Raw genomic sequence first — 26,677 nt, forward strand, 5'->3', positions numbered from 1 at the left:
GCTTAAATCCTCAGTGTTTTTTGTGTTCATTTTTTAGCTTCACTGGATGAGATCGAGCAGCTGAAAATGCATGTAATCCAAAGGGTTTTTTTTTTCAGAAGCATTACCTGCTCTTTAAACTCATTAGTTGAAACAAATAGGTTTCACAAAGTAATAGTAACACAATGCAGGAAATATGATATACTGTAGATTGCAAACAAATCTGTCTTAACATTGTCTGTTTAGTTTCACTGGGCACCAGGTAGAAAAAAAAAAAAAAAACCCGGAAACCAATACATTTCTGTGAAATCCTGTTATTGTACATGGAAGGATCATGTTTACATGGCCTGTATCACACTGTTTTAAAGGTGTATTACATATTGTCATTCTCACCTTTTCTTGGCACCATCCAACGTGCTTGTCATATAAACCGTGTTATTGAAACAGTCACCAAACCGGTGAAATTCGAACTGCATCATTGAACCAAATCTCACCTCTCGTTCCTCCTCCTGCTCCTTCTTGATTCGCTCCTGACGAACTTGCTCCGCCTCCTCTCGCTCCTGCGCTTCTCTCTGTAAAAAAGGAAACATTTAAAACAATAAATATGAAAAAGACCTTCAACATACTACAGTAAAGTAACTCAAATAAGAAATGCACACAATCACTCAGCAGCTTTATATATCATTACGTCATCCTACATTAATCTGATTAAAAATCAGAGTATAAAACTAAACCTACAGTAATCAAAGGCATACTTTAGACTAAACGTTAAAAAAAAAACGAGTGGAAATGTAATATCTTGCCAAACCTTTTTACGATCAGCCTCAAGAGACAAACGATAAGCTTCATCCTGTTCCCTCTTGACCATTTCTCTGGCTTCACGTTCATCCTGAAAGAAAAATGTAGATGTTAGGGGCCGTAAATGTTAGACAGAACACAGGTGTCTCGAGATGTGTTTTAACAGTTAAAGTTTTAAAGTGTTTTTTTTTTTTTGAAACTTGACATGGCGTCTAAAAAATGTAGCGCTTCTGCACGAGACGCTGAAGAAACACTGCGCAACAGTCAAAGACATCCTTCTAGCTCATGTTTACATTGAAAAACAACTGAAAAATTGTGGATGGATACAAACATTTTGTTAACTTTGAAAAGCATATCTACGGTTTCATCATTTATCGTGTGAACACTTCCTTTGGTACGATGTTTTGCTTCTTTTTCTTAATTCCGATCAATATATATATATATTGTTTTATAATTAGAAAACCTACAACAACAAAAAAGTGTGCTTTCTTTCTTTAAAATAAATACAATTGGTTTTATAATTTTTTATATAGTGCAAACACATTAATATATTTTCTTTTATGGTTTAAGTGCTCAAATACTTTTAGGGGTCATTGTATTTAGCTTTTGAAGTGAATACAAACATTAAAGGATGCTTTTATTTATTTTGTAACATTGTGAATTGCATTATCTGAATCCTCTTCCAATGAGAGCACATCTATCCTGGTAACAATCGCTTGGGATCTTTGACGTATGAGATGGTTCCTCGTCATTGTCAGCAGTAATGGCCACATACTGAATTCTATTGTACTGTCTGACACATTAACTGGGGACTACTGAAAGAGTATCTTATAGAAGTGAATACATGGAGTTCCTCTACATACAATGGAGAGCTCTTTTATTCTTGTGAGCGAGTGTGTGTGTATCCTGTTTGATAAGACCCACACAGCTGCAGGTCTACCTGCTGAGATAGAAGACTATGAATAACTACTGTTGCTTTTGTGCAGTCAGGCTCGTGCAATTGTTTGCGGCCTCTTATAAGACTAAGGGTCTTTTCTACTGGTTGGACTTTTGTGGAAATGTGAAAGAGTTCTGAATACACAGAGTGCAGGAAAAGAAAAGGAATGATAGAGGAGAGAAAGGAAGGATGGTGCACAGAGACTGATCAAAGGAGGGACACATCCACAAATTCTATTCAGATGAGCTGTAACAGAGTGTGTGGAAACCGTATCATGGTAAAGGTAGAAATGGTGGGTAGATGTGCATGTGTGTGTTTTTCTATTCTGAAAGTGAGTCTGAACACAAGAATAATTGTGACACAAGTGATTCGGGATTACAAACAAATGGATCTTTTATCTGTTCTTTGACATGTTATTTGAATATTTAACTACTCTAACACATACTCCCTTTCCAAAACAACTATATAATATAATATAATAGTTTCTACAATTTTTAATCTCCTTTTTACTTTTTTCTCTCAATTCATGTCGTCATAAAAACTGCATGTACATTAATAATTTTATATGAAGTAAAGAATGTCCCACCACAGCACACTGCTGCTACTGCTTGAAATTTTACGTCAACAGTCCACTAACAAGTGTACAAGCATTCTAAATAATGGTAGAAAATTAGTCCTAGTTACCATTAATGATCTAACAGTAAAAACTAAAAAGTTCTATTTGGGAAGTTATACGTCTACTGTACAAACTACAGCCTGACCATAGTGTAAACAGACTTTTTTGTTTACATGAACAAAGCATCATGTTCTAGCTCTGTCAAAATTACAATAAGAAAAAAGAAAAAAAAGGGCTAAGAAGAACTGAAACTATGAGGAAAGAGTGAGAAAACGTTGTACTGTGTTTTTTCTCTTTCTTTATAACACGCTACATACAGTGAGTCAGTGCTGTGAGTTGTACTGGAGCTGATGGAGCAAACGGAGAACTATTTTCCCCCTGACTGCACAACCCCAGGTCTTTCACACACAGGAATGCTGTTGTGATCTTGGAGGATGACTGTGTATTGTCTAGGTTTGCCTGTTGATCCACACAGTAAGGTGTGCGTCTGTGTATGTCTGTCCATACCAACAGACACGCACAGGTCACTCTGAGTCACCTGCTTGTACAGGGCAGGGATGGCACACACCCACAGGGACATTTCTGCTATGGTCTTTAAAGAGCAATCTTAAACTGCCTCAAATGGCACGCTGTTAATGGCAGTACAACAACAAATGCTTTCAAAAAACATCACTCCCACACACTTCTAAGGTGACACAATCATTTGTATACAAACACAAGGTTAACATAAAGGGTTTGGGTCCTAGCGTCACGTCCATGATTTGAATTCTGCCACGATCACTAGCAGTTAAGCTAGCAGCATTTCAATCAATAAACAAAATTTTAAAGATAATGTGTATAATTTTTAAACCCGGCTTACTGAAAATCTTACACTCCACTGTTGCTCACAATTTTCATTCACACTTCTACATTTAAAAATTTCATGTTAAATTACGCAACCAATACATCTGGCATCATTGATGTCAAACCTGGTGATGCATTTTGACACATCATATTTGAATATATACCAACGCAAATTAAATTTCTAGGGAAGACTTAGCGAATAATAATTTTTTTTTTATCTGTTCATTACAGAATGCTAACAAATGGCTTCCGAAGACTTGGAATACAGCACTCAAATCATATTGACTACTTTTATGGTATTTTTAGAATGAAATGAGGGTGAATAAAAGATTGAAATTATGGAGGGTAAGATTTACAGTAAAAACGATTACAATTTTGATCTGTTTATCCCACAAAGCTAAGATATGACTTCAGAAGACTGTGGCCACGTCCACACTAATACATTTTCATTTGAAAACGTATTAATTTTGCGCATAAAATAACATTTTGGCCTTTTGAAGGTGTTTTTGTCCAGTGAAAACTGAGCTTTTTGAAAATGCTCTCCCAATTGGATAAATTTGAAAATGCCATCTTTGCGTTGTAGTGTGGACAGGGAAAACAGACATATTCCAAAACGATGATGTATTTGTTGTCATGTGACGCTAGTTCGCTAGTTCGAATCCCAGGGTGTGCTGAGTGACTCCAGCCAGGTCTCCTAAGCAACCAAACTGGCCCAGTTGCTAAGGTGGGTAGAGTCAACTGGGGTAACCTCCTCGTGGTCGCTATAATGTGGTCACGCGCTATGTCTCCGTGGCAACACGCTCAACAAGCCACGTGATAAGATGCGCGGGTTGATGGTCTCAGATGTGGAGGAAACTGGGATTCATCCTCTGCCACCTGGATTGAGGCGAATCACTACGTGACCACGAGGACTTAAAAACGCACTGGAAATTGGGCATTCCAAATAAAAAAAATAAAAAAAAAAGATAAATGTTACTTTGTACAACCTTCACATTGCATTCCTTCAAAGGCGATGGAAAGTTTCCTCGGAATTGCTATCTGGTGATGGAACACAAAGACAACTGTGTTTCAGACTATACAGTACCTGAAAATGATGTAGGGCCACACTTCTTGTTTTTTCCCCTCCGCATGCACAATAAGGGGATTTAAGCATATTTTAGAAATTTCAGTGTGGACGAGCAACTTCTAAAAAACGTTTAAAAATGGCAGAGTGGACGTATTAATGTGGACGTAGCCTTAGAAAATAGTGCACAAACTATGTGCACTATTTTTATGGCAATTTTAAAATGAAATGAGGGTCAGTAAGAGACATAAATTTGGGAGGGTAAGAATTACAGCGTATAACAATTTGTGATCTGTTCATCACACAAAATACTAACGTATGGCTTCAGAAGACTTGGAATATAGCGCACAAATACTATGGACTACTTTTATGTTATTTTTTTTATTAAATGAGGGTGAGTAAAAGATGTAAAAAATGGAAGGGAAGATTTACAGCAAATTATTTAATTTTTTGATCCGTTTATCACACAAAGTTAACATATGACTTCAGAAGACTTAGAATCTAGTGCACAAATCTTATGGATAATTTTATGGAATTTATAGAAGAATATGTGGGTGAGTAAAAGATGTACATTATGGAGGGGAAGATTTACAGAAAATAATTAATTTTGATCTGTTTTTCACACAAAGCTAACATATTTCTTCAAAAAACCTGGAATATAGCACACAAATTGCTTAGAGTACTCTTATGGTATTTTTATAACCATTAATTGCCACAAGGATCAAACCGTCAAGGAGCTTCCAGCAGAAATCCATCAACATGTCAGAGTTATTTAAGCGTTTTGAATGAGGGATGCAGAAATTTCACACCCTAATGAATCTAATGGAACAGATACAAATCATGAATAACATTTTTAATTGAACTATTCACAGAGCTGGGAAAACAGCTTCATTACAGGAGGTGACTGAGCACACCACCTCAAGTCTAGTAAAAGTGTTCTCACACTGAGACAATGGCACAGATTATGATATAGCAGAAATAATTTCTGTTGTTTTTTGTGAATAATTTAACCAAAAAAAATTTAAAGTATCTCACACTGTGTTGTGTACAGAAAGGAGAATGTTGGTACGAGGCAATACATTTTGAGACCTATCGAGTCGAGACAATCAGCCTCAAGGGGACAGTAACCTGTGTTTGCTGTCAGAATATTTCCCACCAGACACACACACAAACACAGGTGAAGATAGACAACTAATTAGCTCAACTCGAAGTAAGCGTGGACAGACCTGTCATGAGAATGTGGCATGTAACAAAAACAACAAATAAGTGTTTTTTTTTTTTTTAAATTGGCCAGAAAATGTATAAATGAATTCCTGTAGCTCAACATGAAGTGCATGGTGCTAGCAATGCCAAGGTCATGGGTTCAATTCCCAGAAAAAACATGAACTGATAGTGTACACCTTTGTGAGTTGCGCTGGGCAAAAACTGTCTGTTAAATGCCAAAATAAAAATGTCTGCATGGAAGTTGCATAAAGGCATTCAAAGATTCATTATTAGGAATAACCTGAGATGTCAAGTCAGATGAGGTCATTTAAAAGTTTTTGATTCAATTGAACAGATGGACACACACACACTGCTTACATAAGGCTTGTTTCAGCTCTTATTTGCAAAGCTTGCATTGACAATCACTGACCGCATGCAGTCATAACACACCAAGCTTGTATCCTGCCGGCATTGTGCCGACTTTACAGGCGTAGGTCACCGCAAGCTTACATTACACAGCCAGTGAATTGTGCTTATTCTTCTACGGTTTGTCTGAAACGCAGACAAACACAGACACAGGCGTAGTATCTATTCTTTTGCCTGTATGACAGGCCAGTGTGTATGAGTCAGACAATGAGTGGTCATTTGTCCCAACATGCCCCTGATTCTTTCTTTTGGCATGAAAATTTAAAGCTGTCTAATATAAAGCTGTCTACTTTGTATTTTAATCTATGATTTTAGAATAATAGTAAAATCATTAAACTATAAAACAACACATATGGATGTATGGAAATTAGCAGTGGCCAAAAATGATAAATAAAATCTTAATGTATATATAAGCTTCTGTAAAGTAGTCAGCCTTTGCCTAGATTACAGCTTTTGTAAACACTATTGAAGGAGTTCCCATGTATGCTTGGCACTTGTTGTCTACTTTTTCCACTATCCAGTCCAACTCCTTAATTTTCCAACCTTTGACTGGTAGTGTATGTCAGGTGCAAACTACTCTTGCAAGTCAAGCATAGAGCTACCTTTCTGACACTGAGAGAAAGTAATTAAAAGGTTACTTTCCATTAAAAGTAGCAATTTCAACACTACTTACTTTTATTTGGAGAAAAATCAATAATGTAACTTCTAAAAAATGGGAGTGAGAACAACAAAGATCAGGAAGTAGAATATGTTGCTGTGTATACTGTACTGTATATGTAGTTTGTGCATTTAATATCTGTCTGGTTGTCCACTCTTGTCTCACCTCATCTTTGATGTCTTCTTGCTGCTGTGCGGTGAAGATTTCCATGGCCCCCATGAGTCTCATCATGAGCTCATCCACTGCTGTGTTGCCTTCGTCACACACACAGAAAATAACACAATCAGACTGTCGCTGAACGATGAAACTTAGCAATCCTCCACTATTCATATCAAAATGTTCAAATTACTCAGCTTTTAAAAATGAAATGAAACAAAACTAAAATAAAAAGCTAAAACCTGATTGAGAAAATTCCCACCCTTTTAGACCAATGAAATATATTGAATTTTCAGTCATTTGAGATTGATGCTTCTACATTTTTAAAAACTATTCTGATTCAGACAAATTCATTAATAAATAATTTAAACGGATTTGTGAACTATTTTGATCTATTCCTTGACTCAAAATAACAATTTGCTCACAAATCAGAAATCACTATAGAGTACGAGCAAGCTTTTTTCTAGACGAGCAATATCTAGCTGGTGAGATCATTTTTGATCCAAGGAAAATTAGAACAATGTATATTCTCTATAGAAGTTTCTATGACTTTTCCACGATTTTATCAATTTCAATGACTTTTCCAGGCCTGGAAATCCCAATTTTACAAGTCACTAACATTTACAGGTTTTCGATGATTGTTGGGAACCCTGAAATGAAAACAAAGCAAAATGGGGAACATAAACAAATACTAAACTATTCTGAGATTTGTGTAAATTTTTCAATTCAACTTTTCACTCAAATTGTTGAGATATTATAAAAATGCATTTAACAAGAAAAATGACATTTTCGATCCCACTGTATATATTTTGCTAACACTTTTAATGTGTATTCATAAAATTTTAATCTTTTAAGAATTATACAAGGTTTGTTAAAGACTTATTTATGGAATGTTAGTTTTATAAAATGCTATAGTTTTATTTATAGTTCATTTACATATATATTACCTTGAATGACATTTAAAACTTCATTTGATGTCCGTTTGCCCATGACAATTAAAAGTAATGGGAACTGGTCAGTCTTGTACGTCCGAATGGTCTGGGCTACAACGCTGCCAAAGTGCCTTGTGCACATTGTGAGTAGTCTAGAGAAAGAGAGAGAGAGACAGAAAGGGAGAGTGAGTCAGTAATTTGAGTGGACAGTGGACAGACAGTGAGTGAAACTCTCTTGAACAATCATAGAGCTTAATAAGAGTACACAGCTCATCATATTAACAGACTTTAAAACCAATTCTGGCTTCTACTCAGAACATGGTCCTTCTCCAAACACTCTCCTTGTCTGAATTAGTATTCAGCTCCTGCCGCACTGAATTTGATAGGCCAGAGAGGATTTCGTATTCCATTACAAAGACAGAACTTTAAATTAACGTTTCATTGAAGGAAAAGGGTAGCAGGCAGACTCGGAGTGCTCGCAGTAAATGTCATTATATTAATGAATTGCTATAGACGGAATGCAAATATAGATTAGCTTCTCTCTTCTTTTAATAACAGCGACTTTAATAACCGGAAAGTAAAATAGAGAGATGGAACACACTTGAGTGAGGTGTCACGACCAGCGTGGGAGGGAGGAAAGGAGAAAGAGGCAAATTTCATACTAATTTCAGAGAACTATTTGAAAAGTTGTGTCCGAGAAGATGACGAAGCACTTTATGAAAAAGAACGACTATGGGTATGTTCGGAGTGGCATACAACCTACCATTTTTGAAAGATGATGTTTTGTATACTATTTTTGAAAAGCAGTAGGCAGTATACCATTTATACTGTGTAGTATGTAGTAAGCAGTATGCTAACCAGTGTGTTCCCTGAGCAGAGTACCCTGAAACCCAGTTGCTTCTCTTGAGACCTTGGAAACTGAAAGCCAATTTAAATAAACATAGAGTGCCAAGTCTAGTAAACAGGATACAGTGGCCTGAACTAACTGTAGTGATCTATTTAAAGAAATAGTTCCAAAACCCGTCTGACTTTCTATTTTCCATGAAACACAAAAGGAGATTTTAGGCTAAATTACAACCTCATTTTGTGTTCCAACATCTCCTTTCCTGTTCCATGGAAGAAAGTCATATGGGTTTGGTATCACATGAGGGTGAGTAAATGAAGACAGAATTTTTATTTTTGGGTGAACTATCCCTTTAACTCATTGAAGAGCTGAATCGAGACAAGAGGGCTTTTACTACATTCTGCAGACTCATGAGCTGTCCCACTGCCAATATAAATAAAACATCAATAAATAACACTTGCAGTATTTTGCAGAGGTCCCATCAGGCATTGCAGTTGACATTGCATTGCCACATCAGTGATGTGTAAGAAATCTTAAAGAATCTTAAGAGTTTTCAAAGAACCTCAGGGGAGTTTTTTTTTTTTTTTTTCCTAGTTGGTAACACCTGGTGTTTCAAATGTCTCGTCAAAGATGGATTCATAATCGGAGTGACACACTCTTGCATTCTTCTCTTCCCTTGCACACATCATACAGTCTCATGTGTGAAAACCTTCATATTTCCCCACACCGTAAGACTCGCCAGAACCCATAGAGGCGTGGCACAAATTAGGCCATCTGCAGGGTGTGTGCACTGTTCTTTCTCTCTCACTGTTTCCCAGAGACAACTGTTCCTCCACCGCAAAGATGCATGACACTCAAACTATGCACTGACTTAATGAAACAGTTGCACTGCAATAACTAACAACAAAGCCACTCAAAAACAATTTAATAAAATAAATTGTGCTGTGCCTCTTGCCATGGTGATATAATCTTACAATGCTGAAATGCCAAAAATTCAAGGGATTTTCTTGGTGTTTCTAAGCAAATGTGAGTGTTTCTTGCCTGTGAAAAAGTTGCCACCACAACGCAAGGTAGTTTATAGCGTTTCTATGTGGTTGTTAGGGTTTTCTGGGTAGTTGTCAATTGGTAAATGTTTTTCCCCTCACATGTGACACATCTTTTTTCTGAATGACTGTGTGAGTGGCAAAAATCTCACTGACATGAAATCTCAATCTTAAATTAAAATCTCAATGACATTTTCAGATCCAAACGGTGCCACTTTCATATGTGGAAATAAATCAGAAGCATATCTGATTTTCTCCAATGTGAACAGCCAGGTCGGATTTAATGTGATTTTTGTTTTATATCAATCTTTCAACATTTGTCCTGTGCACGCTTATTCTACCCTGCATATAGGCCTGTTATGGATTAAAACACTTAATTGCAAGTCATATCTTTTCCAGTTAACAAACTGTTCCTTTTTAAGGAAAGAAAGCTGATATATTATTGGACAGACACTAATTGGCCAATTTTGTAAAAAAAATAATAAATAATGGCTAATTAAAATTTTACTTAATTATACACATTATAATGATGAGCACACCAGGGTTTGTGATGTGCATGCAAAAAGAGTGTTATACAAATATGGGTCAGTTTTGGAGCATCAGCAGTTCAGAACAGTATCTGATATGGGGTACATATAAAATGCCATGTCAACAACCATAGAAATTGTTTTTATCTGAGCAAAAACTCAGATATGGGCCATATGTAGCTGCAGTGTGAACGTAGCCCATGATATGAATTTTAATTTTTTTTTCTGATTGCTTATAAACAAACCTCTCCAATAAAAATTTTATATATATATATATATATATATATATATATATATATATATATATATATATATAAAATATAAAATAAAAATGAAACCCAAGTATGAGCAATAGATCGCAACAGTCAGGTTCCGGAAGTAAAAACCCCATTATTTTTTTCCACAGATTCATTGATTTTCAATGATAACATATAAACCTTTAAAGACAGACCTACCTTAAGCTCCGAGGTTGTTCCTCGATACTATATGCTTCCGCTGAAGCCAGCTGCCTGCGTTATTTCAACTTAATTGTTTAAAAATCGTGTTTCATTGCGGAATTCATGGTAAACAACTACAATACCCATGACCCAATAGAGAAAGCTTCACCAATCAGAGAATAGTGGCCAACCAACCCTGCGAAACGTGCCTCGGAGCAACTGCCCACTCCCATGACGCACTGTGAATGATGTAATCAAGTCGGTGTCTCTTCACCCTTAAACTACTTATCTATTTGTATATATTGCTATCTTTTGCAATAAACTTAAAATATATTGTTTCTATACTTTTCATCAACAACCTAAAATCAATAGTTTTATACAGTATATTCCCATTGGTAATGAAAGACAGTAAGTTCACACTCTTGTACCTTGGTCTTTTTGTCCGATTTTCAAATGCTTTTTTGCCTCAAAACAACATTTATAATGTTGTAATTTACCTTGGTTGGTGTGGTTCATGGCTTACATCTCTTTAATGAAGGATTTTATAAAAAGACTATGGGAAAAATGAATGGGAAAAATACTTCAGGAACTCAGATGGCTGAATAAGTAAACGAGCACTGTTGTATTCTATATAATAGTGACATTTTAATCTCCAGTATGGTAGAACAGAGCCCTTTGTATCTATTAGAACAGAACCGTCAAATTGTGGCCTACAGCTTTCTCTTATTTAGACCAAAAACAAAGAGCATCTGTAGCACCTGTGGGTGCTAATTACATTCACTCTAATTACATTCGGCCACTGGATTAATACACAATTATTTTGAGATTGGTGTCAGCGATTAGCAGGCTTCATTCACGGAATTAGCGCTGAAAAAAACTTCCAGTCACCAGTCTCCATCGACAATCACCAGTCAGTCAGGCCTGGCACAGGAGCATGAGAATAAGGTGTATATGTGTGTATGAGCATGTCAGGGTATAAGGATTGTGTGTGTCTCTCTCTGTTCACATTATGAATAGCCCCAGATGTTGGCAGCCTTTTATCTATGGTAGAAAGGCCCAGCTGGGGCAAAAAGCAGAAGGGGAGGGAGAGGGGTATAGAGACAGGGCTGGACTGAAGGAGCCCCTGCAGAAGCAGGTCACTGGCTGGTCTTTCTCTCCCTGTCTGCTCCGGAGGGAGGTCTTTAAGGTGAAGCGTACTGGAAGGAAAAGTAGAGGCCTGCTCAGAAGCAAAGCCTGCTGGGCCCAATCAAGAATCCATCTGCTGCCTGACCAGGTTCTCCCTCTTTCTTTTCTTGCCTTCCATCTTTAATTCACTTGGTCCTTGTTTCCATCAAAGAATTGAAGAATTCTTCATACAGCTCACTCAACGCCCTGGGTTGGATCTAACTTTTGCAGCAAGAGTTAATGGACAATAAGTTTGTTTTTGGTGAGTTGGTGTTACAGTCCAAGAGCCATATTACAGAAACACCCCAACTCTGGAACCCTGTCTTATCTCTTAGTAACCATGGCGATTTAAGCTGGGATCTATATATGTTCTAGTTAACATGTCAGATCTTAACTTAGAGGGATAGTTCAACAAAAAAATTAAATTCTGCCATTATTTACTCAAACTGTTCCAAACCTTTATGACTTTCTTCCACGGAACACAAAAGGAGATGTTAAAGGAATATTCCTGGTTCTATACAAGTTAAGTTCAATCGACAGCATTTGTGGCATAATATTGATTAGCACAAAAATTAATTTTAACTTGTCCCTTCTTTTCTTTAAAAAGGGCAAAAATCTGGGTTACAATGAGGCACTTACAATGGAAATTAATGGGGCCAATCTGTAAAAGTTAAAATACTAACTGTTTTAAATGTTGATGTCAACAAACCCTAAAACGACTGTAAAAAAAATTATGATTTAAACAACTTTACAGCTCAAATAATACAAGTTTTAACAGAACAATTAATGTAAGTGCTTTTAAAAATTATAAGCTTCACATTTATGCCTTTAAACCCTCCAACAGTTAGCTCCATTCACTTCCATTGTACTGTAAGTGCCTTACTGTAACCTCGATTTTTGCATTTGTAAAGAAAACGAGGGACGAGTCAAAATTATTTTTTGTGGCAATCAACATTATGCCACAAATTCTGTCAATTGAGCTTAACTTTTGAACCTAGAATATTCCTTTAAGTAGTATTACAGTTTTGGTTAAATTTTTGGGGGAACTACCCTTTAAAAAAATGGGTAGGATGGATTGTTTTTACAATCTTAATACTATTTTGTGAAAAATAACACTTTGGGTTGATGTTACAAGGAGGACAACAAGCAAAGCATGAATGCAAATCACCACCACCTCTTCCACCATAGCTGCCATTCTGAAATGAAGACATTCTCAGGAGTGCCCTTTATGATGGCTGTCTGTCTAACTGACCCTTTAGTGGGGCAGATTAGTGCAGATTGCCCTACCGGGGCCTCAGTGAGCAAACACGACATCTTTTGTTAAAGCCCTCTATGAGGAAAGAGTTGGGAGAGTAGATGGGGGAAGGGAGGAATGCCTCTCATTAAGAGATCTTCCATTTTGAGTGTGAAAATGCTTCCGATTCCCACCGCTCTGGATGGTCAGATTAATAGAGATGCATTTATATGGAATTTCTAGGCCGAAGCCAACAAGCAACAACTCGCTATGGCCGATACAGATAACCAATTATTTAATTTTTGCATTTTAACCCTTTCAAGTGGAGTGGCAAGCTAATAAATTAAAAAACAGTCACTTGAAACAACATAGATATCATTTAAAAGTTTGAAATCTTTTAAACTCAAATCACACAGACACTCTTCAAGACAGAGCCATAAATGATCGGTTTCCTTTTAGTAAGTCCTAGATAACAGCAAAAGTAATCCACAATTTAATACCCAATATTGCCCCATACATGTCCAATACTGACAACAGAGATACATTTTGAAAAATCATTTATATCGATTGATAACCGATATGGTGCTGATATACTGTGCATCCCTACCAATTAAAATTGTGAGTGCATATGATGAAACACATGGATGAGAGACAGTGCATGATATAGTTTTACCTGGCTTTATTAGCTTCTTTAGTAACATCCCAAGCCCATGTGATGAAGTTCTGGCTGAGATATGACACTATGGAGTCTGCACACATCATCTGGGAGCAGAACACGTTACTGAGGACACTCTCATCATTGTGGAGGTAGATGGCCAGCAGTTTTCTCTGAAGGGCAGAAACACACACATCTAGTCAAAAGTTTGGACACACTCATTCTTGACTATTACCCTTTTCCACATTTAACAGTAAAGTCATCAAAACTTTAAATAAGCAGTGTGCAACATTTTTTTAAACAAATCAAAAATATCTTAAATTTTAGCTCCTTTAAAGTCATTCGCTTAGATTGAACACTGTGGGCATTCTCTCAACCTTAACTTCATGAGGTGTTATCTTTTTAAACCATATTGGAGTTTCCATGTAAGCTGGCCACTTTTGGGCTGTTTTCCCTTCAGTATCCAGTCCAACTCTTTCAATTTCAAGCATTTAAGCATATGCTTTTTGATAAAAAGTTTTCATAAGATAATGAAAAACAAATACATCACAAAGTGTTACAAATGGTTGGATTTCCTTTAAATGATAAGTGAAAGATTTTCCAACATTTATAAAATGTTGGAAGCACCATCTAACTTTAAAAGGAAGCGACAGGTAGAAAAAAAATTATGAAAACTGAAGCCTCAATGGCTATTTCACTATCTATGAATACAGAAGAGATCTAATCCCGGCTCACTGATCCATCCTAATTTCATGAATCACCATCAGGCTTTCCAACAGCTTTAGGGCAACCATGCTTCACCAGGGTCTATGAGCAGAGAAATACAGAGAATGCCCTTCGCAAGCCCTGAGCAAAGCAAACACCCAAACCAAATCAAACTAAAGCGGTCTAAATCCAACTTTCTCTGGGGCTGTTAACGACAAAACAAAAAGTGAACAAATAACTTTATTTGTTTTGCATCAAATGCCAGTGCCCTTCCTCCATCGTCGCAGGTTAGCACACGAAGAGGCATTGCTGATGTCGACACACGTCCAAATCCATAGATATTTACACCACCAGATGAACGATGGATGCTCACATAACACGGCAACTAATAAAAAAAAATTTAAAAAACTGACACCGGCACAAACATGAAAGGTTTCGCCAGACAAGGCAGGGGGAAACCCACCAAATTACAAAACAACTCTGGACGTTTTCTTACTGCTCTGACCTCCGATGGTTTGTGGAATACAGCAGGAGAGATTTCTCAACAGCCTGTCGGTGGAAAAACAGAAAGCAAAGCGGGCAGAGAAGCAAGGGAGGGCATAAACAGAGGAGAGAAAGTTGGGCTCTACAGAGGTGTGCATTGAGGGAGGACTGATGGAGTGCTGCTGTGTTTGCACAGTGATTAAAGCTCTCGAATGAGCCGCACGGCCCCTGACGGGAGAGAGCTCAGGCCTCTTTCACCAGCTCAATTCAAGGCCCTGAAAAGATTAAACACTCATGCTGGGTAGACAAGTAAATGGGGCCTGGAGAGAGGGAGAGATTTTACTCATCAAAAATGTTTTTTTTTTTTTTAAAGGAGACATGCACTTCTTCCACTCAGACGTGTTGCAGTGCACACAGACTGTTTGAGAATGTATTCGCGCTGAGCTGGGAAGGCGTTTTGACCTTTTGAGGCCTCTAAGATTTCATTGAAGAGGTGGGAGAAGAAACTCTCTCTAATAACAGTCTTTGGTCGGCTCCCTCGTTTCACACCCCTCCATTACCCACAGTCCCTCCTCTCTACTTTCATCCCATTGTTTTCTCTTTCTTTCTTTCCCTCTTTTTGTGGGGCTTTTCTTAGTCTGCAGAAATCAGTGCTCAGTCCAAATTACTGGGTCTGTTCTAGGGGAAGAAACTGACCCAAAAGCTCTTTCTGTCACCTTCAGTTGTCCCCACCTGCACGGGGCGAAAAAACTTGAAATGGCGAGAGAAGGATAAGCTTGGGAAGAGAGAAGGACATGGAAGGAGAGACAAGAGGAGAGGAGAAAGGTGGAGGAGGGAAGAGGAAAAGAAAGCTGATCTGTCTTGTGAGTGGGACCTTGCTGGCTTTCACACAGTTTTCTGAAAGTGTGGAATTCCCAGGCCAATTTCGGATATGCGTTGCAGCAGTTAAGTGGACCACAATAAAAATGAAAAGGAAAAAGCCTCACATCCGGCCTGAATTTAAGATTATTTGCAAAGTTAAGGCCTATACACACCAAGCATGAATTTTCTGCCAGATTTTAAAATCAAATCTCTGTGAACTCCACACAGAGTCTGAAATATGGTACAGCGATAATCAGTCAGATTAATGGCTAGGGTATACTGTTTTTCCGCACTCCTTTTTCATCTCGTGCACAGTAGAGCGCTCAGCCTTTAAAAGTATACTTTTTCGATCATAACCCCGTATGGACCACTACGACTTAACTGTTATACAGATATGGACTGTTCGTATGTCTAGAAATATTGGGCTGAGCGCAGACTATGGCATCAGATTGATATCACCAGAACTTGAATTTGAAAAAGCCTCCGAATTTATGATCTTGAAAAAAAGACTGACTGTAATTTGATGTTACGAAAAATTTTGCTGTTAATTTTAAACATTTAAAAATATTTTGTGTGAATTTACCTCACAGAAATTCAGGTTGTGAAATTCAAGTTTTAATTAATCAAGTGGGGTATTTCAGGTTGTGAAATTCAAGTTTTTATTATTCAAGTGGTGGATTTCAGGTCATGAAATTCAGGTCTCAATATTCAAGGATGGCATCCGGGAATGCAAGGAAGACCAAACGAGTGTCGATGTAATCCATCTCTCTTTTTGACAACCGCAAAGCGATGGAAACAGCTCAAAATAATTTTAAACAACTGTGACTGCGAAAACACAAAAAGGTATACTGTAGGGATACTTATTATAATGTTTCACAAATGTGTTATGAAGAAAAGATCGACTTAATCAATAAATTCGATCCTTCACTTTACAGCAACTTTCATCAAGAACCTTATTTCATAATCATATAGATAAAGGACACTTACCAATGGAAATAAACAAACTACCCCATTTTAACTGCAAGTCTGCAAATAAATAAAAGTATTAAATAATAAATAAAAAAAGTTATTTTTTATATGTCTGTTAAACGTGACATTTTCTCTCTCTCTGTCTGTCTGTGTGTGTGTGTATATATATATATATATATATATATATATACACACACACACACACACACACACATACACTACCGTTCAACAGTTTGGGGTCACTTGCCTGAAATGTTTCTCATGATCTTAAAAATCTTTTGATCTGTAGGCGTATGCTTAAATGTTTGAAATTAGTTTTGTAGACAAAAATATAATTGTGCTGACATATTAATATACTTAATTACAAAACCAAAAAAGTTTTCGATGACTTGGACCAAATAATTAAGAAAAGCGGCCACTAAGTGCCCAACATAGATGGGAATTCCTTCAATACTGTTTAAAAAGCATCCCAGGGTGATACCTAAAGAAGTTAGTTAAGAAAATGTCAAGAGTAAGGGGGCCTGGGTAGCTCAGTGGTAAAAGAGTGACTCCAGCCAGGTCTCCTAAGCAACCAAATTGGCCCGGTTGCTAGGGAGGGTGGAGTCACATGGGGTAACCTCCTTGTGGTCGCTATAATGTGGTTCGTTCTCGGTGGGGCACTTGGCGAGTTGAGCGTGGTTGCCGCGGTGGAAGGCGTGAAGCCTCCACACGCGCTATGTCTCCGTGGCAACGCGCTCAACAAGCCACATGATAAGATGTGCAGGTCTCAGAAGCGGAGGCAACTGGGATTCGTCCTCCGCCACCCAGACTGAGGCAAATCACTACGCGACCATGAGGACTTAAAAAAAGCACATTGGAAATTGAGCATTCCAAATTGGGAGAAGAAAATAAATAAATAAATAAATAAATAAAAGAAAATGTCAAGAGTACATGTCTGCAAAATCTAGGCAAAGTGTGGCCACTTTGAAGATGGTAAAATATAACATAGTTTTGATTTATTTTGGATTTTTTTAGTCACAACATAATTCCCATATTTCCATTTCTATTATTCCATAGTTGTGATGACTTTACTATTATTCTAAAATGTGAAAAAAATAACAAATAAAGAATGAGTAAGTGACCCTAAATTTTTGAACGATAGTGTGTGTATATATATATATATATATATATATATATACACACACCCACACTCACTGTATATATGTACAGATACATATTAAAACACACTCTGTTGTTCTGAGGGCAGAGAACTTTCTATTTCTATATTTCCTTTTAGATTTATTATAAATAGAATATTAAAGTCTCATACTAGGAGTATTCCAAATAAGTAGCATTTATCAATGGTAAGTTGAAGTATTTGGGAATCTGGAAATACAGAATATACACAAAATATAATTAAACATAAATATATACATTAACAAGGGTAAATATGTTAACTGGCACTTAAGCATTTATTTTAATCAGAGTAATCAGTATTGTATAAAGCATGTTACGTGAACTAGATATAAGATAAACAACATACATACAAAGAAATACTATTAAAGATTATCTGGTGATAATACTAAGTAGTAGAGGAAAAGGAATATATATTATTTTGAGCTGTTTCCATCACTTTGCGGTTGTCAAAGAGAGAGATGGATTACGTCGACACTTGTTTGCTCTTCCTTGCATTCCAGGATGTCATCCTCGAATTTTGCACCTGAATTTCTCAACCCGTATTTAACAACCTGAATATTGAGACCTGAATTTCACGAATTGAAATCCACCAATTAATAATAAAATAATAATAATAAAAACTTACATTTCACAACCTGAATTTTTTTTTTTTAGGTGAATTCACACAAAATATTTTCAAATATTTAAAATTAACAGCAACATTTTTCGATAACATCAAATTATACACAGTGTTTTTTCAATATCATGAATTCAGAGGCTTTTTCAAATTCAAGTTCTGGTGATATTAATCTGACGCCATAGCAGACGTTATGCATGGACTGAGTGGCTGATAAAATCTGTGCAAGATGTAGCAGCATGCGGACAACCGTAGTATACTTTGACCTTCACAAACATGCTAACAACCTTGAAAAAATAATTTGCTTCCTAATGAACGAGCATGTCAACACGGGTAGATTTTTACCCATTACACCGATTTCGCGTGCCATGAAAACACCTTACTCTGTGTTCTTACCGACTCATCCAATGGGTGCGCATTGAGCGCATTTCTCTTCACGGTTTGACGTCATAAATAGAGAATAACGCGATTATTTTAAATGTCATGTAAACGCGGACTCCTTGCCTTGTCAGATTTTTAAAATAAGCTGACATCAGAGAGTAATTAGCGTATTGGTGTGCATGTAAACATGCTCAATGATGATTCTTAAATACAACTACAGTTTGCACAGAATCAAGGATCAACATAGACCTTAGTAAGGGTTATAGCATATATAATTTTACACAAATAAAAACATGGGTGTGATGGACAGGCATGCAGTCAATAAGTTGCAATGTTGTTCAATCAACACGAACAATTTTCCAGTGGACATAATACTCCATAAAACATGGGGTGTGAAAATATGACCTTAAAGGAGTAGTTCACCCAAAAATAAAAATTCTCTCATCATTTACTCACCCTCATACCATACCAGATGTGTATGACTTTCTTTCTTCTGCAGAACAAAGATTTTTAGAAGAATATCTCAGCTCTGTAGGTCCATACAATGCAAGTGAATGGTGATCAGACCTTTGTAGCTCCAAAAATCACATAAAGGAAACATATAAGTAATCCATATGACTCCAGTGGTTAAATCCATGTCTTCAGAAGCGATATGATAGGTGTCGGTGAGAAATAGGTCAATATTTAAGTCTTTTTTTACTATAAATCTCCACTTTCACTTTCAGAATGTGATGTAAAAAAAGTGTGCAAAAAATAATTGAAATATTGATCTGTTTCTCACCCAGTGTTAATGTAGTCAATGAAATCACTGACGAAAACATTCATTGAATAAGGGTTTTTGATTTCGTCAAAGATAAAGATGACAAGACAAAAAAGGTGCATCATGACAATAATTAAAAGATTTTATTAAAGCACACTGTTGACGAAAATATGACGAGATAAAAATGATACTGCAAGATATTAACAGTGCAAGATCTAAAAAGAAGAAGAAATATTTAGATAATCTGTATATAGCAGAAGATATTAGATTTGGATTCATCTAATCCAATATGAATTGGATTTCCCTGCTTGAGCTGCGTGAGCTGAACAAGTTAACAGGGTAAAAACCTCATTCAAACACATCCTATGTATACATGAGTTTAATCACTATATCCACAACATATCTGTAATATAACAACTTACATCTGCACAGTAAAGCAAATGAACAGGTGAACTTGAACTAAATTATGCGCTAGTCAGAATATGCATAATTTGCGTTGCGTAACTTGCTTTATGGATACGCTGTTTCCATAAGAAACACGCTACATGCAATGTAATACCTTTCACGGAAAAGTCTCTAAAGCATGAAGAATTCAGAACACATTAGGCTAACTTCTAAAAAGTAGCTAATACTTCAGTCTATTCATTACTATTTCAGGAGCTCAGGTTTTTCACAACAATGACAATATGTACGTTTATATGTTTGATATATGTTTACATTAAAAAATGTTTATAATTGTTTTTTCTAAATGTTTGAATATTTTAAGTTTGGTCTGTTATGGATTGACAAAAATTGTCCATTTTGCACATTATCATCAACTAAAATATATTATTTTCATTGACTAAAATTATGTAATTTTTGTCAGAGTAAAACTGACTAAAAGTAATGAATATGATGAATAAATATGGACTAATTTTAAAGGACATTTTCATAAAAAGACTAAAACTATGACTAAAACAAAAATATTTGTAAAAAATTAACACTGTTCTCACCCAGAGTGATTGCATCGCTTCAGAAGACATACAGTATATTAAACCACTAATGTCGTATGGATTACTTTTATGTACCTTTATGTGATTTTTGGAGCTTGAAAGGTCTGGTCACCATTCACTTGCATTGTATTGACCTACAGAGCTGAAATATTCTTATAAAAATCTTAATTTGTGTTTTGCAGAAGAAAGTCACACACATTTGGGATGGCATGACGGTGAATAAATGATGAGAACATTAAACTTTTTGGGTGATCTATGCCTTTAATACAGTACAAGTCTGGTCACACTCATACCAACTGAAAAACAATCTTGATTTTGGGAGTTTTTGCAACATTTATTGTTGGTGGACTGTGTGAGCACGCACCTGCCCGACCATGAGAGTAACGCTAGTCACACAGATGACAATACAACTCTATTTTAAAAGTATTGTTAAAGGATGTTTTTAATTACAGGCGGTGTGTGTGTGTATGTGTGTACGTGTGTGTGTGTGTGTGTGCTGGAAGGGGGAGAGATGGCGAAAGTGATCATCCTCTTTTGCCCATAGAAAAGCAAACAATGGGAAATGAGGAGTTCATATTACTGCTCTCTCTCTTGACCTGTAGCGGAGCGCTTTAACAGATGGCACTTACAATACTGTGTGTAAGGGAGACTCTTCCACAAATACTTACAATAATCTTGAAATAACAAAATCTTGCATAATTAAAGTTTTAGAAAATGTAAGCCTTCTGAGCTGAACCGTACATGCCACACAACTGTGAAAGCAAGACTTTCAGTTATCTAACATAATAAAAATATTTGATGCTTATTAGGCTTCATATTAATGGGTAGTTGATGCATAACATGTCCAGGAATGTTTTTTGTTTTTATTTGATCAAAATCAAGATTTCAGGTTAAAATTTATATGAATACATAAGGCAAAATGTATAATTTGTGTGCTGTAACTGGTCACCTTTTCGATTTTTCTTTTATTTTTACCCACATTTTGCCTTCATTAATTCATTTTAATTGTGTCTAAAGTGTGACAAATATTCAGTGCTTTCAATTACATTTAATTACTGTGAGGCCATAAACAAATGCATGTATAAAAGATACTTTATATGCATGATATATTATCTAAGATAAAGCAAAATTCTGTTTAAATTCGTAAACTGTCAACTTCATTCCGTGTTAACTACCCCAATATTGAGTGTTAAAAGGTAAACTGAATTATTGACTTCCTTGGTACATCAATAAATTTAATTTAACTAAACCTTGCCTCATCAAACTGAAATGTCAATTTTCCTTGCTTCCTCTGTTAGCATAGCAGTGTCAATAACGTGAAGTCACTCATGTGTCTGAAAACACATCGCTCTGTATCTCTTTTCTCTCTGGTTGAAAATTGCTTTCAGAATCAAATCAATCAAATCCCTTTATTGTCACTCAACCATATACACGAGTGCAACAGTGGGTGAAAGTCTTGGGTGCAGTTCCGAGTAACACAGCAGTCATGACTGGCATGAGGCATAAACCAATTTACAATAAACATTAGATTTACACAACACAATTTACATATCTAATATACACATAATTACGCACAACACAATATACAAATAATAATATACAATGTACAGTATATTATTATTTGTATATTGTGTTGTGTGTAATTATGTGTATATTAGATATGTAAATATGTAAATTGCTTTGCCACGGAGGCTCCGCAATGAAGGCTCCACCATGAAGCTCATGCATGAAAAACCCATGAAGAGCGCATAGGAGCTATGAATTTTGATGGGCGTCTTTGTGCGGGTGGCAGAGGAGGGTTAGTGTGATTAACTGGTTGTTAAGGGGATTTGTGATGAGGCCTGTGTGCTGATGGGTGGCCTGTCTCAAGAGTCTTCTGCTGATCCTCCATCTGAACTCAAGGTCCCCCAGCATTTTCATTAAGGACGGATTGGGAGCATCAGAAACACTTCATCAGATGTAGTGTTTTACTTAGTGATTAGCCTCTCAGGCCTATGAGAGTGGGGGACAAGTGTTCTCAGAAGAATCCATGCCGCACATGCACACGTGCTCGTGAAACTCTCACAATGTCCACTTAATGAGAAGACCAGGCGACTGAAAGGTGTTGGAAAAGTGAGTCGAGAGCAGCGTTAAGAATAATGTAGAAAGGGTGGAGTACCAATAATTCTAACTAAAGTGAGGATCAGGGTCGATGCTTGAATTCACAGGGCCAAAGACACATTTTTTATGGATAACTGTCATGTTTTTAAGATGCCATATCAAGTTACAAACAGTTAAACTTTTAAAAACATGACTTGATACTATCAATTCACCCGCATTTATTCCATTCCACTGTGCTCCATCTAGCTGTTTTTTTTATGCAAGTACGCTTCCTGTGTGAATGGCTCTTTAGTGAGGGCCCGGGACATTCCCGGTTGATTTCTTTTGCCGATGGCCCTGGCGGAGATATGTCCTTCACTTTTAGAAATTTCTATGTTCATCCCTTCTAATTTTTGGGAGATAACCAGTACTCTTCAAGGACCCATGCCATAATGCGTCCCTCCCACTTTTCAAACAGTTTCACATAAATACTTTGGCCAAAACCCAAAAGGAACACATACAGGTGCATATCAATAAATTAGAATGTCGTGGAAAAGTTCATTTCTTTCAGTAATTCAACTCAAATTGTGAAACTCGTGTATTAAATAAATTCAGGGCACACAGACTGAAGTAGTTTAAGTCTTTGGTTCTTTTAATTGTGATGATTTTGGCTCACATTTAACGAAAACCCACCAATTCACTATCTCAGAAATTTAGAATACATCATAAGACCAATAAAAAAAAAACATTTTTAGTGAATTGTTGGCCTTCTGGAAAGTATGTTCATTTACTGTATATGTACTCAATACTTGGTAGGGGCTACTTTTGCTTTTAATTACTGCCTCAATTCGGCGTGGCATGGAGGTGATCAGTTTGTGGCACTGCTGAGGTGGTATGGAAGCCCAGGTTTCTTTGACAGTGGCCTTCAGCTCATCTGCATTTTTTGGTCTCTTGTTTCTCATTTTCCTCTTGACAATACCCCATAGATTCTCTATTGGGGTTCAGGTCTGGTGAGTTTACTGGCCAGTCAAGCACACCAACACCATGGTCATTTAACCAACTTTTGGTGCTTTTGGCAGTGTGGGCAGGTGCCAAATCCTGCTGGAAAATGAAATCAGCATCTTTAAAAAGCTGGTCAGCAGAAGGAAGCATGAAGTGCTCCAAAATTTCTTGGTAAACGGGTGCAGTGACTTTGGTTTTCAAAAAACACAATGGACCAACACCAGCAGATGACATTGCACCCCAAATCATCACAGACTGTGGAAACGTAACACTGGACTTCAAGCAACTTGGGCTATGAGCTTCTCCACCCTTCCTCCAGACTCTAGGACCTTGGTTTCCAAATGAAATACAAAACTTGCTCTCATCTGAAAAGAGGACTTTGGACCACTGGGCAACAGTCCAGTTCTTCTTCTCCTTAGCCCAGGTAAGATGCCTCTGACGTTGTCTGTGGTTCAGGAGTGGCTTAACAAGAGGAATACGACAACTGTAACACGTCTGTGTGTGGTGGCTATTGATGCCTTGACCCCAGCCTCAGTCCATTCCTTGTGAAGTTCACCCAAATTCTTGAATCGATTTTGCTTGACAAACAATAAGGCTGCAGTTCTCTCGGTTGGTTGTGCATCTTTTTCTTCCACACTTTTTCCTTCCACTCAACTTTCTGTTAACATGCTTGGATACAGCACTCTGTGAACAGCCAGCTTCTTTGGCAATGAATGTTTGTGGCTTACCCTCCTTGTGAAGGGTGTCAATGATTGTCTTCTGGACAACTGTCAGATCAGCAGTCTTCCCCATGATTGTGTAGCCTAGTGAACCAAACTGAGAGACCATTTTGAGGCTCAGGAAACCTTTGCAGGTGTTTTGAGTTGATTAGCTGTTTGGCATGTCACCATATTCTAATTTTTTGAGATAGTGAATTGGTGGGTTTTTGTTAAATGTGAGCCAAAATCATCACAATTAAAAGAACCAAAGACTTAAACTACTTCAGTCTGTGTGCATTGAATTTATTTAATACACGAGTTTCACAATTTGAGTTGAATTACTGAAACAAATGAACTTTTCCACGACATTCTAATTTATTGAGATGCACCTGTATCTGTCAACAGCAAATTACACACCTAATGAGCACACACGTGTAAAAGAATAAAAATGTGTGGCCTGTGAAGAACAACACTGACTGCCTGCACGAGAGGAACCTGGTAGGTCATCTCTTCCTCATTCATTAGTTTATTTTCACTGACACACTGAACCGTCTCCTCAAGGGAGAGCGGCGGCCATATTGTGCCTGTGCTGAGGCAAGGAGGAGATCAGCTGGGCTGAAGGCAAGAAGCCATTCCAGCCCGCTCCTCATGCTCAAAAACCCCCTGAACATCTTGCTGCATCCTCCCAGTCTAATAAGACTGTAATCCACACAAGCTGTCAGTTGATACAAGCCTCCTTATGAGGACACAGCGGGAAAACCAGCACAAAGCTGTTCTAAATAAAGCTTCAGCTGTTCAAATGGGAAACGGAAATTTGATGGGGATTTATCATAATGGGGGGCCAGTTCTGCCAATCAAACATTTAGTGATGTTTATATACCTGTGCATATGACTCTTAAAAGGGTTCAAGAGTGAATAGAGAAAAAGAAGAGCTCATCCAATGCTGAAGGAGACCAACAATTTACACTTTTGTTGGTTTAAGATACTGTTGCCTTATCGGTCATTGCGCATGATGAATAACTACATCAATCCTTAATAAATAATATAGGGTGATATAGGTGACCTACTTTAAAAGTGCCAACACTGGGTCTCTTTTTCATTCCTGTTCTATCAGTTCTATATCTGTCTGTCACCTCCAAACAAAAAAGTAGGGATTTTTTTTTAATAGTAAATTGTTTGTTACAGATACTAACGTCTCTGGCTTTGCCATAGAAGGCCTCTTGAGACGCCGCTTCCAAGGTGCCAATGTAGAACACTGGATGACACTCACCATATCTACAGAACACAAATGCACACACAAAGCAAACCTCAGTGTGCTATTTTCGTACATTAAAACATCTCATTCTAAACAAGCAGAGCTGGAAAAATGTGAACAAAGGATAGCATACAGTGAACTACAGAGAAATGTATTGTCTGATTTTCTTTGGTGAAATTGGATCACAAGAATTATTTTGTCCAGCAATCTCACCTTCTAGAAAATTCAGCAGTAAAGTGCAGTAAGGCATCGCCCTCATTTTCACTGTTCTCTGGCACTGAAAAAAAGGGACATTTCAAATCAGATCTCCAGTTAAACACCCTCTACTCAGGATAAGCCTCAAACTAAATGACAGATTGTGACTCACTCATTGGAGACTTTCGACAACTTGAGCTTCCCATGCCAAAGATCTCAGATTCATCTACACCAAATTCAGGTGCATCCTCAAAATCATCCCCTTCGCTGTCACTGACCATGTGGACATCTGTGCACTGCAACACACACACACAAACAGAATCAAGTGTTTAGAGAAAGTTTATTCGCCAACACCTTGATGTGCACTTTGCTTTATGAGTAGTTTTGAGACATGATTAGAGCTGCACAATATGTCTGTGACCATAATTGTTATCAGCCATAATCATTACTTTATTAAATTATTGCCATTGTTCTGATTCGACCATTATTGGAAGCAGTCAACATCAGGCCTTATTAAACGGTAAAATGGCAGGTTTAGAAATTATTAAACAGTTATCAATTATTTTTACTGTAAATCAAAATGTTGTGATGTCTGATTTCACTTGAAGCAAGTGATTTCACTTAGTGTAAATGGTATTGTGCTTAAAAACAGACCTAACAGCACAGATTTATAATATTGGCAATCAAATCAGTAATTAGCCATAACATAATTAACAGCAATCGATATCAGCCAAAATTTTACATAGGTGCATCCCTAAACAAAAATTGGTTAAAAGCACTATAATTCACAAAATAAATCCCCTTTTGATTAAATATCTGTAACAAAAATAATATGAATGGTGCAGAGAATGCTATGGTTGCAATGTGCTGAAAGGTTGCCATCAGACTGGAGACACAGGGTAAAGACTGAATGCAGTGTTAACACCTGGCAACCTGTCAATCATCACTGTTGCCCACTACACATTACATCATCAATTCAGATGATGACTG

General features: G+C 37.0%; 1 protein-coding gene across 2 annotated transcripts in view; it reads right to left on the reverse strand.

The window, feature by feature from the left end:
• LOC127415252 (FAS-associated factor 1-like) overlaps positions 1-26,677 on the reverse strand; it is a 131,519-nt gene that overhangs the window by 19,188 nt on the left and 85,654 nt on the right. For both annotated transcript variants that reach the window (XM_051653927.1, XM_051653926.1), the window contains exons 10-17: positions 25,860-25,983; positions 25,706-25,769; positions 25,431-25,512; positions 13,534-13,688; positions 7,627-7,763; positions 6,689-6,777; positions 788-868; positions 474-551 (exon numbers count right to left, since the gene is read on the reverse strand). In XM_051653927.1, the coding sequence (XP_051509887.1) occupies positions 474-551; positions 788-868; positions 6,689-6,777; positions 7,627-7,763; positions 13,534-13,688; positions 25,431-25,512; positions 25,706-25,769; positions 25,860-25,983 (810 nt within the window). The remainder of the gene's footprint in view (positions 1-473; positions 552-787; positions 869-6,688; positions 6,778-7,626; positions 7,764-13,533; positions 13,689-25,430; positions 25,513-25,705; positions 25,770-25,859; positions 25,984-26,677) is intronic.

The sequence above is a fragment of the Myxocyprinus asiaticus genome, chromosome 24 (genome assembly GCF_019703515.2).
Source record: "Myxocyprinus asiaticus isolate MX2 ecotype Aquarium Trade chromosome 24, UBuf_Myxa_2, whole genome shotgun sequence".
Classification (NCBI taxonomy): Eukaryota; Metazoa; Chordata; class Actinopteri; order Cypriniformes; family Catostomidae; genus Myxocyprinus; species Myxocyprinus asiaticus.